Source organism: Python bivittatus, unplaced genomic scaffold, assembly GCF_059951505.1.
Source record: "Python bivittatus isolate LINGU-HERP-01145 unplaced genomic scaffold, Pbiv_v1 ctg000850_np1212, whole genome shotgun sequence".
NCBI classification, from domain to species: Eukaryota; Metazoa; Chordata; class Lepidosauria; order Squamata; family Pythonidae; genus Python; species Python bivittatus.
The window spans coordinates 47140872-47153265 of NW_028277112.1; the positions used below are offsets into that span (position 1 = coordinate 47140872).

The 12394-nt window shown below is 35.7% G+C and overlaps 1 protein-coding gene across 9 annotated transcripts in view; it reads right to left on the minus strand.

Annotated features, from left to right (window-relative positions):
- Positions 1-12394, minus strand: part of MPDZ (multiple PDZ domain crumbs cell polarity complex component) — a 103915-nt gene that overhangs the window by 73449 nt on the left and 18072 nt on the right. For 8 of the 9 annotated variants that reach the window (XM_088130439.1, XM_088130432.1, XM_088130433.1 and 5 more), the window contains exons 5-12: positions 12095-12234; positions 9687-9900; positions 8369-8497; positions 7013-7219; positions 4963-5083; positions 4191-4279; positions 2755-2953; positions 1991-2080 (exon numbers count right to left, since the gene is read on the minus strand). In XM_088130439.1, the coding sequence (XP_087986565.1) occupies positions 1991-2080; positions 2755-2953; positions 4191-4279; positions 4963-5083; positions 7013-7219; positions 8369-8497; positions 9687-9900; positions 12095-12234 (1189 nt within the window). The remainder of the gene's footprint in view (positions 1-1990; positions 2081-2754; positions 2954-4190; positions 4280-4962; positions 5084-7012; positions 7220-8368; positions 8498-9686; positions 9901-12094; positions 12235-12394) is intronic. The other variant, XM_088130438.1, reaches the window with a different exon arrangement.

The window sequence follows — 12394 nt, forward strand, 5'->3', positions numbered from 1 at the left end:
AATACTTTCAATACATAACATTTTTAAATACATAAACAAGGAAGAGGAAAAAAAGGAATTGCACCCTGTTTAGGTTTTTAAATTCCTTTTAAAGCCATCTGCATTCATTTGTGTTAAGTCACAAAAAGAGCAGTTCATTTTTAAATTGCTTTTCATAAAATTAGTTAAAACTAAGTTTGTGTCACACGTAGTGAACATTAACCTTAATAGACTTTTAGTATTATCCAGACTATTTGGAATTAAATCAGCACAGGAATCAGCCTTTCAGTATTACCTTGGCTATTCAATTTAGACTTGCATTACTCAAGAACTTCCTTTTATCGCTCTTCCAAAGAATGCTAATTGTACTAGTCTAGCTTCCTGAATAACTGGATTTCTGTCTGGCTACCCTCTGCTGCACCTTCTCCTTTCTGTGAATGCAGAAATTGCATGCATGTTCTGCCTTCCCGTGGCCCAACTGTTCTCTAAAATGCTCATTCTATTTATTCATTACTATCTTAAACCCCTGCACTCTAAAAATTCAAGCTAAACGGATTTTTCTGATTGAAACACTAACAAATAAAAATAAGTACTAGAATTCAAAGGATAAAGCAGAAAGCACTGCTAAGCTTATGGGTTGTTGCTGTTTCCCAAATCTGAAAAATAATCAGAAGTCTTGGTTTTTATTTGTAAAACTATGGCTACCATTTCTCTCTAACAGGAGTACACTGGTAAGTAATACTATGTGTTCAGGTTTATTAAAATCAATTCTAAAAAATTTTGGTACACAATATTCCTCTCATATTTATTCAGCAGTTAAGTCACATCAAGTTAAAAGAAACTTATTCTAAGGTAGGAACATTTAGCATTGTAGTAATATTTTGCCTATATCCTGAATTACATATAAAATAAATATACTTATGCTTATTATAAGCTTATTTAATATTCAAACACTCAGGAAATGTTCTCTATGTTTAAGATTTTATTTTTTGAAACTATGACCTCATTTTCAAAGACTCCTACTGAAACATGGTCTCTAGAGGGCAGTGAAAGAACACACTTCCTGGAATCACTGAAAAGATTCGTATATTTATTCAAAAAGTTGAGAAAGAAATATACTGTTAAGTGTAATAATTTACCATTTTAAATCTGATCCAGTTTATACCTTACTAAGCTAACTGGAGCTTCTCAGATATATACAGTGATCCACCAAGTGCTTATAATATCCCCCAACACTCACAGGCTTAAAAATCCAAAGCAGTCAGCAACAAGAGACTCCCACAATAATGTGTAAGATAACATCTCTTTAGCATTGCTTGATGAACTGCAAGCAGCACTGTATATCACAAACTATATTTGCTTATTTAACAAACAAGATATAAACAATGTGACCAACCATGGATATAAGAATAGTGTGTATACCTGGCTAACTTCAGTTATGGATTTTGCTTTGTGCCGTACTACATTCCCTAACAAATTTAAGCTGATGTTCAACCAATATTTTTTTAAACAAAATCCATAAATCTTAATTATAAATAAAGAATACATCCTAAATACCGTGAGCAGTATGTTTTGTCATCTAATGATAATTATTTTAATATCATAATTAATAGGAACTCTTCTCAGCTGCTGCCAATTTTTAGTATGTCAAAAATTAAACTTTGTAATTTTAAGACTTGATATGGTATATGAAGTTGGATGCACACAGGAAATCAACTTATCAAAACAGGTGGATCAGACACTTTAGAGGTTAAAAGATTCAGAGGAAAGACTACAAAGGTCATTATTTGTATTTGCTTAGCTAAAACTCTGTGGGCAATGTACATAAAGGCAACTAAACAGAGCTGCCATTGTTACATTATTCTTCTAAGATGGATGTGTGCATGACATCCCAGATATACATTTTCAGAAGTCAAAAGCAACTCTTGACAATGCTACCATGCCAAGCAGGGAAAGGTAAAATCTAGGAAGGGCAAACATGTCTATGAAGGAAAAAAACATTATTTAGGACCTGTTTGTTGTGTATCAGTATCTTCTCCAACATGAACTACACTGGTGCTGCATGACATCCGTGGAGAATCCTGTTCTCTTTTGCAACTTTCTGTGGAAAAAAAAAAATTCTGAGCAGCTCCAAACATACCATTATTCTGTGATAATGCAGATAAACCCCTTTCCTGTTTTCACTATGTTAAGGACTCCTAGTTTCCTACCAAACTAAATTAAGTCTGTGTTTCTCAACTATGCTAGTGTGGATGTGTGTATGCAGGCAGTTAAAATGCTAAAAATAAAATAAAAATTGGTAACAGCAAAAAGGCTGTGATCTTCTATATTATCCAAAAGGAGGAAAAAACGGGGAAATATCAGTATATGGATGATTCTATGGAGACCTGAATGGGAAAACCTGAACCACTGATTTTAGGGGGTCACAATAGAGGAAAATAATGAGCACCACTGAAATTAACCCTCAAAGGCTTAAATTCCTTTATTCATTTTCATTTTGTTTTGTTTTTTGTAGTTTAATATATTTTTTTAGTCTTACCACAAAATATAAATCTTGGAAACAATATTATCTGAAGATTACTTATCTGTTATTAATGAAAGAGAAGCTGTCTTTACAACACTCTTTCGTTTTTCCTTCTGAGCATGCCTTTTCACTCTCCAATTGAGTCTAAAAAATGGATTCTAAAGATCCACTAATTTAAGGAACTTTGGTTTAACCTATGGAGAGTAAAAAATAAAACTCAAGGAACATAAAGCAAAGATAATCTTAATTACCAGTATTTGTGCCAATATCCATCGTCTGGAAAATTAAATCCTTTTCAACAGTGCCACTAAGGTCCTCATGGGACTGAGTGTGATTTTCCTGTTTCAGGCCTCCTCTTCGGACCAAGGTCAGGCAGACTGTTTGGCCAGTATGCCGCAAAAACTCCACTGACTGCTGGTTGGTAAAACCTTGAAGATTTGCTCCATCCACCTATAGATTAAACATATGTTCATTTCTGACCAGTCATTGCCCAGCTGTCAAGATCACCCCAAAAAATGTTTTAATCCAAATGAATAAAACAAAATGTCCACTATTATTTGGTTTGGGGGCTGTTGTTATCTTTCAATATAAGCATCCTATCCAAAAAGAGACAGCAAACCATCTCTGAAAACTATATGAATGGGCATTATTAATTCAATTTAAGTAAACTTAAAGTAATGCATTCAGAAATTTTTAAAATCCTTCCTCTGGTATAAGCTGATGGGAATTGAGCAGGAAATTTTAATCACCCTACTGTTAATCTTACTGCTCACCCATAAGATGATTTAACATTCAGTTTACAAGCACTGTTATCAATACAGAACCTTCAGGGAAATCATTATTTAAGTTCCTCAACTGTGGAAAGCTAGTCATTGATCCTACCTCTGCTTTCATTAGTAAAAGATTCATATAAGGACCTCTCTCCTTACCCCTTGCTTTCTCAGGAGACTTATGTGAGAGACTCCTTCTTGAGTCTCCCAACTATCTTTAGGAGGGAAAAGCTTCTTAAAACTCAAAGTATACAATGTAATAATATATTCATTTGCTTACTGACCTTCTCAAAGAATTTGGAAAGGTTAACAAAATAGACAATTTTGCAAAAGCCAGGGCTGAGTCATCTTAGCTAGAGGTGTCCTTCTGTATTAGAAACGGAAAAACCAAAGTCCCTGGGTTGCAAGCGGCCCCAAAACACATTTTTCTGGCCTCCAGGATCCCATTAAGATTTTGTGGCCAAAACATAGTGGCAAAATGGCCTTTTCTTTCTGACAGTACTAATTACTAACTCTCAGAGTCAAACCAAACACATAAGTATATAAATTGAAGCCCTTGATGAGAGAAAAGCTGCACACCCTTGTTTTATAACTTTGGTAATCTTATCTTTAATATTTTCCATCCATTTAACCTTTAAATATATTATAATATTAAGTTAACAGTCTGTAATTTCCTGAAATCATTTTTAAAGAGTTAGGCATTATGTTTCACACTTTGTGATCTTCCTGTACAGAAATGCAGAGGGTGGCAGGGTGGATATCAAGATCATCAATTTCACCTGTGAGTTCTTTTAAGGACTCTGGGATGCTGACTACTGGTCCTCATGATTTGTTTGCTTTCAGTCCATCAAGAATGAAATAAAGAGTAAATAATACAAGGAAAAAAAGCATAACAGCATTCCTCCAAGGTTACTTACAGCAATAATTTGATCTCCAATACGGATTCTACCATCATGCTCAACTGCACTGTCTTTTGTGATACTCTTTACAAAAATACCAGAAGGCTCTGTGATTCAAATGTAAAATTGAAGTGATTAAAGCTATTTCTGAGTCAAGTATGTGTAAAGCTGCTATGACTTGAATCCATAAACCTAAGCACAGCATACCAAGTTCTGACCACAGTAGTCTTTATAACATCGAAGCACTTAAGCAGAAGTATTACAACATAGTATTACTGAAGTTAACTTACTCTAAGTCAATGTATACATTGTAAGAGACAAACTTACATTTTAACATACAAGTACATGTAAGCCAATTGCTACCTCCTTGGAATATGCAGATCTCTTAAATTAGTGCATGTATTTTTATTTCAATATAGTGCAAATGTCCATGGTATAAATGTAATAAGCCCAAGACCATTAATTAAAATAGTAGTTTGATTTCCAAAAAGAAGCACATTTCAACAATCCTAACATCAAGTTCCAATGACAGTGAAAGAAAATATGTTGCAGTCAATGAGTGCCTTTAATTAATTCAAACTATTCCAGACTATAAAACTATTGTAAAATAAAATCTGTATTTTGAAATGAAATCCATATATAACATTTTCTTGCAAAGTAATTACTCTACATATTGTGTATGGTACTTTTAAACATCTGGGTTGACTCAACCAAATAGTTAATAAATGGACTTTAGAGTTAGGAAAAAAAATAGTTAACTTTTCTTGAGCAGAATTAATTTTAACCATACCTGATATTTTATCCCCAACGTAGCCAGCAATTGTTATTCCTAATCCTTGAATATTTTTTGTAAGCTCCACATCAAATGTGTTCCCATCTTCAACATTTTCAATTTGTGTATCTTCCAATTTCTTAAGGAAAAAAGACATGTAGTTATTCTCCATGAAAGAAGTTCTTATGAGAAACAACAATTATTCTATTTCTCACCTAAGCCCTAATATTTCAGGACCTAATTCTAAACGGAGCATACTTCTTGCCAGAATGTGACTCTGATGTTGGTTTCATAGCTCTTCAGTATAACTAGTGAACTTTTAACAGAGTTAGCATCATTTGTTATAGTTAGGAGAATTCCTCAATGGATTTTTCTTAAGGTACACTTGACTCTGTATCATGTTTTGAACTTCAGGGTGTGATTTTGTGATTTTTGCGGTTTGGGGATACTTTATGCTTGAGCTTTACAGAAATCATTTCTATAAAATAAAACAAAGTAAAGTTCAAAATTTTAAAAATGGAAAACTATCTAAATTATGCACATTCACACACACATACTGAATATTAAAGTAAATATATATATATATATATATATATATATATACATCACATTAAAAATATTAAAATTTCAATTCAGAAGCTAATTTTTTAAACATTGCTTCATTGAACATGCTGTTGAAATATTTAATCACTAATATACTCGCAAAAGGGTGGCTCTAAGTGAGGAGTGGTGAACTTGATAGTGCTGAACTTTTACTTGTAGTTAAAATAACCCCAGTCATTATGGCTACAAATGTATGATACTGTGAGTTGTAGTTCTACAACTCTGGAAGGACATAGGTTCCCAACGCTATTTTTAAGTGAAAGTTTAAAATGGGTAATGGCCAAATGAATGCATCCCATGAAAGGCAATAAAATATTAAATTTCGCTTAGAAAAGATTTTTATCACTAATATGGCAATTCAGGAAAGAAAAGCATATATTCAAACTAAAGGTTAGTTTCCAGAAAGGATATATATAATAGGAAAGAATAATTCAGTTATTCAAATCCATTCTTCCTGAAAACTTCAGTGAAAAAGTTGCAAAATAAAAAGGGGGGGGCATAAATTATGCTTCTGACAGAAAGACGTGAACTGATCTTTCTGCAGAAGTATAATTTTTATCTTATTTCCTTTGTTTTGCTCTGTCTCTCTCTTGAGTACTTCATTCTGCTGAATATAATCCAGTTAGCTGAAACATCCTGCTGAACAGCTGTTTACATTCTTAGGACACTAAAACTTGCTTGAGTTGATACAGAAATATGTAGCTACTTGCACCCCCGATCTTTGTTTGCACACACTAATTCCCTACTTTATCTTTTATTTCATACATTACTGGCCACATTCATCCTTGGCATCTTTTCAAAATGCTAGAATAAGCAGTGCATGAAAGAGTCACTATGTGAGACAGGCACTTATACAAATGGGATTAGATAGATAGATAGATAGATAGATAGATAGATAGATAGATAGATAGATAGATAGATAGATAGATAGATAAATAAGAGCATAGGAGGTTTTTGGTAAATGAGGTTACTTCCCAGGCAGAAGAAGACAGCGAGGAAAATAAAACACTACCCCCAAACGAAGGTCACTATGTGCAATAAAGACGGCTGCTGGGCAGCTGCCACCTGACTAGCAGCAGCTGAAGTTGTGGCAGCCGACCTAGGTGAAGAGCTGCAGCTGGGCACCGGCTGGCACAGAGAGGAGCCAACCGATGGATGCTAGGGAGGAGGAGGTAAGTGGAGGGAGCTGGGGAAGAAAGGCATATTGAAGAAACGGTTTAATAATCCAGATGGACTGAAAGGGCTGCCACAGAGTAAGGAGAAAGTGTTGTGATACAGAGATTGCCTAGCTGTTATCAGAGCACTATTCAAGTGGCACACTGAGATTAGCAAGTTAGGAATTATTTGCATATTCTGTCTGCAGACAGACAGAAAGACAAACAGTGTTTGTCTGTGAACCAGTGTTAACGAGCCTCTGTCTACTGTCAGTCCTATTTCTTTAACGTAAGTTACCTGTCGTTATTACCTTGTTCTCCATCATACACGTTTGCACTGGGGTACCCAAAGGAGCAGCCGTTGATGGAGCGGACTCCTCAACTAGACCTCTGGCTATCACCAACTTGACTCGGTTTCCACACTGCCTCAGGACTTGTGCCACCTGCTCACTGCTTATTCCAGTCAGGTCTGTGTCACCAATTTTCAAGATATGGTCTCCACTGCATAGCCTACCATGCTAGGTGAGGAAACGTTCAGTTGCTTAAAAAACTATCCACAGAGGCTCTTTAGAAAAAAGCAAGAGTTTTACCCATAACCTATTTTAGCTTTAGAAGATGTCCTTTTTGCTTTTGAATGCTGCTTTGTTGTTTTGGTCTTTTATCATATGCTTACTCTTAGATTGTTTGTGTATTTCTGTGCAACACCTGATTATTAAAAAGTCAGTATATTTTAAATTAATAAATGTGTCAATATTTCGTAGCTCTAAGCAATATGTTTAGCATTGCTCATGTTCAAAATATAGGTACAATTTATTGTTTTTACTCCCATTTATTAGTGTATTTACCCAAAAGGACAAGCCTAAATTCATCCCCCCAAAAAGATGAAAAGTGGACAGAAAAAAAAATTAAAAACATTAAAAAAAGTCCTATGCAATATCCTTCTTCCCCACCTTATCCGCCTAGGATTACCAAATCCATCTGAAATCAACCCAATCAAATCCATCCCCCTGTCAATAAATCTATTCGTGCAACACATGTGGGTGTGTGTGCACGCATAATCACACTGGCCAGAAGCCATAGCCAAAAAACATCCGAGTTTAGAAAACTGGTTTATCTCCTATCTGCTTATCCACACCCAGATTATTCTTATACATCCCTCTCCCTCTTTCCAACAGAAACACAGAGAAGGAGAAGGAAGGGAGAAGGAAAACAAGATGGGGATGGGATGATTGGAAGAAAAGAGGATTGTTTGTTCTCCATGTGTAGAGGGTGAATGTGTGTAATGAGGCTTAAGCTCTGCCATCACATTTGCCTCACACAGAGTAAAGACTCAGTTAAAAAAAAGTCTCAAGCACAGGGATAAAGGAAGCTCTCCATCCAGAGACTCTACCACCTGTTTTTCTGTAGTTTTCATTCTCAGCCAAAAACAAAATTATACTCATTATTGATAACAGTTCAGAAGCAGTACTTAGCATTAGAAATCTGGCTGAGGTTTCGAACCATGGTTATGGGGACATTTGTTGGCAAAGGATAACACCTTAATTCAAGATGTTTTCCCTCATTAAATATTAGCACTCCATTCTATTTCAAGTAAATAAAATTATTTATTAAATGATAATACATAATTATTATTCTGTATCTTTAGTAAAGAAGAATATACTATGTACCTGATCAGCTATTCCTCCTGGAAGGATGGTTTTAACTATCACTCCAGTTGATTTTCCTCCTACTATCCCAAATCCCAGACCTGATCCATCGTTCACCAACTCAATGGTCTCCACATGCTGCCAATGAACCTTTAAGACAAATCCTAAATTAATGTCATTTTTTTAAAACAACCTCTAAAGATATTCCACCAGCTTTATATTTTCCCCATGTGGTCAATCTCTCTTATATATATCTACTCCAAACATTGTTCATGAGTTATCACAAGGACCTTTTAGAGTTCTATACTTTGAGTGGTTTCCCTGGCAAATGAACAGTGTTTAAGACCTCAGTGAATACATTCATTTGGGCATGAAAGATTAAACTTTATGCTTGCTTCTTCCAGCATTCAAACAGGTGCACTGATTGAGAGCAACTGGCTTCTATCCAACTTAGCTGTTTACCTACTCAGGTATACTGTGGTGAATTCCATACTATGCATAAAATTGTAATCTTAATACACAGGAAGGGTTTGGCTAAACTCTCAACGGCATTTTTACAACTGAGATTCTCAATTTTGTGTGTGTGTGTTCCCCCCCTTTTCCCCAATCATGAAGGCCTTTCCTTATTTTCAGGCTCTCCTCATCCATTAATTAAGCAGCAGACATTGTATATCATTTGGGACATAAGTACATAAAAACAGCCTTGCTGACTTAAGCCAAGGACCCTCTAATTCAACAATGGCCAACCAGATGCCTCTCAGATGCTCACAGGCAGGAGATAAATACATATCATTTTCCCATCATTGTTCCCCTGCAAATGTGTTTTGGAGGCAAGCTATCCCTGATCTGGAGGTACCAATAGGTATTCAAGGCTAATAACCTTGATAGACCTGTCATCCAATCTCCTTTTAAAGGCATTACTATGCTTTGCGGTAATTAATTCCACAGGTTTATGATGTGCTAAGAACTGATGGAGAGACATTTTATGGAATATAGAATGTCTTACATATATTATGCTCCCATGTGTGCCAAGACCAAATAGGATTTGTTTTTAGTAGCAGGCACATTAGTTATAGTGTACATTAAAATTGTTTGAACTACTTCCTACGCTCTTCTCTATACACTGAAAACCAACCTGTGAGTGTTAAGAAGCTTTCTTTGCAACTGCAACTTTACACAATTGCTTGCTTAACATTCAGAAAATGTTGCACAGACATTTTTTTACCATGAAGAGAAGATATTTAGCCCTGTAAAGTACAGAGTTGCACTGACTACACCAACCCCAAAGCCACGAAGAAAGAAGACAAACTTGTTTTCAATGTGTCTATGGGGTACTCACCGGATTGGAATGGGCCGAAACTGTACTAGCGGCTGATGGAGATCGAGAAATTACAGGGCTGATGAGCTGAGGCAAAGAGCCCCTAGCCACAACTAGCTGGACACTATCTTTTGCTTTCTGTAGGATGCCGATTGCCTGTTGATGAGTAATTGTCTGATCAAGGGCTTGCCCATTAATAGCAAGAATTTGATCTGCTTCCTGCAATCTGCCATCCCTGTTGTAGACATATAAAAACCAAAGATATTAGTAAGCATTATCACTGGTATTGCTATCATGTTTGACAGTTTCTCCAAAATACTGTAGGTTTTTTTTTAATCTAGTTTTCTATTTCTTCCAATGCAGATTTAAAAAAAAAAAAAAAACTTTCCTTGCAGTTTTGCTGCAAGCATCTGTCTTGGCCCCTCTTCATGAGCTTCCTTTGAAGCTAATCCACAGACCCTGTCTCCTAGCTTCACCCCATAGCTACCTCCTTCTTCTTGCACCCAATCCGAGACTAAGCATATTACATGTTGGTTGCTTCCAGCTTTGTCTGCTATTGCCTGGGAACTTCATTCTTGACTGTGAGCCTGCTGGGTAAAAAAACCCAAGTATTCTACTGCATTCACCATGAAAGTATTGAATATTCATCAATCCATAGTTTACTTACCAAACATTTTCACAAATGGGGGAGGAGAGACTACTAAAAAAAAAAAAACACCAAAAAAGGATCCTAATTACAAAAGTCATCTTTACAACTTACAAAATGGACTCATACTTTAATTAAGACTTTTTTCCCCCTATGTAATCACATAATGCTTTCTCAGACTTACGTCAAAGTGCCCTGAAGAAAAAGCATATGTGGATCTAATCTGTTTACTAATATGTTGCAATTAGTAAAAGAAGTAAACTAATAGACTAGTGATATAGAAGAATTTTTTTACAAGCAATCCTAATTCACTCTCCCAGATTATTATGGTATTCAGATAACATTTCTCCATATTTTGCAATACAGTACTTAGCACAAACATTTTCTCTAAAAAATGTGTATACTGTATCAGAAAAATGGGTGCATAAAAATGTGGATATTACCAAAAGTTATGTATGAAAATAGATGCATTTTATTGTATCATCAAATGTTCAGCCTGATGTAGATTTTTAAGCAGACTTCTAAGTAAAACTGAATTGGATCAGAGAAAGGCTGATTGACAATCCCTAATTCAAATTTTATCAGTATAAAACATACTGAGTATAAACAAATTGAAATAAGCCTTCTTTTCAACTTGTTTTTATTTATTTTAACTGTTTTTTAATTGCATGTGTATACCGCAATGAGAGTCAAATATTTACAAATTTTGGCACTTTTTTCAGCAGAATGCTGCACAAAACAGGTATGGCATCCAGACGGGAGATCAACTTACACGTACCACCCGCTAAAGAAGGCCACCACCTGGCAGCTCACCAACACAATGAAGGGGGGGAAAGCACATCACCTCCCTTATTGCCACAGTGTAGGTCCAAATTTGGTCTGCTGACTTGGGGGAGACAGGGGTCATGTGCACTTTGTGCATGCTACCGGGTCCTGCTGACTTTGAGATTCAGGATAGGTTTAAATGCAGTGAGTCTTCATCTTCAGAAGCACTCTGAAAGCTCCACATTCAACAGGATGAAAGGGCACACACAGAATGCACATGCATACCTAACCTTCACAAGCTTTTTTCCTAAGGATTTTCAAAGGTGTTGATGTGTTTTGGTTTGATTGGTTGTTTGGATGTTGGTTTGGGGGGAATTTTTGATTAGGAGTGCCTACAAGGAAACAAAAAGAATAACTCCAGTTGGTTGGCTTGCTGAGTATTTGATGTTCAGCACTGCATATTGGGCATTGAAAGAAAGAGAGAGAGCACACCACTCTAGTAATCTCTCCTCAAATTTCTTTCAATAAAGATGTACTTGAATTTAAGGGATACAGTACAGATAAAAGTAAAATGCTTCAAACAAACAAACAAATAGTCTCTCTCTCTCCCCCCCCCCCCAACTTCTCACCAAGCTGGCTCACTGCTGGCATTCAGCAGTGTCCTACCTATTCTTGTGATCCTTGGATTAAAAAAAAGGAAAAATTATTTCCTGTGGCTGAAACACATGAAGTGTGTTGTGTTTTGTTTGAATTACACTTAAACTGGTTCAAGATTTGTTTTGTCAAAATGTAGCCAACTCAAAATGATTCTGGAGGAACGTTCTGGGGAGACGCCTTCCTTTGAGTTCAAACAAAACACATCATTTCATGTGTATTATCATTTCATACACTTCCTAAAAAAATAATTATTTAAAACATGCATTTCAAATGTTTATAATCCACTTGAAAGCTGGCATGTATACAGTATATTTATATATGTATATAATATGAGTAAGAAATAGCTTACAGGCAATCTCACCTCTGTGCCACGCTTCCATCTTGAATCTCTTGCACAAATATACCTAGTTCACCTCTATATTCACTCTTCAGACCAACTACACTAAAACCAAGGCCACCACTTAGAGGTTTTACAAGTTCTATTTTCTCAACAAGTCGACCCTAGTAGCAGAAACAATGGGAAAAAACACTTTGAAACAAATTCAAAAGCAATCTGATTCTAAAGGGTTCACTTAATTTTCATATTTGTATATTAATGAAGTAAAGAAAGAAAACAGTCAAACAACATAAATCCAGTACAGACATTAAAAATATGTGCTGG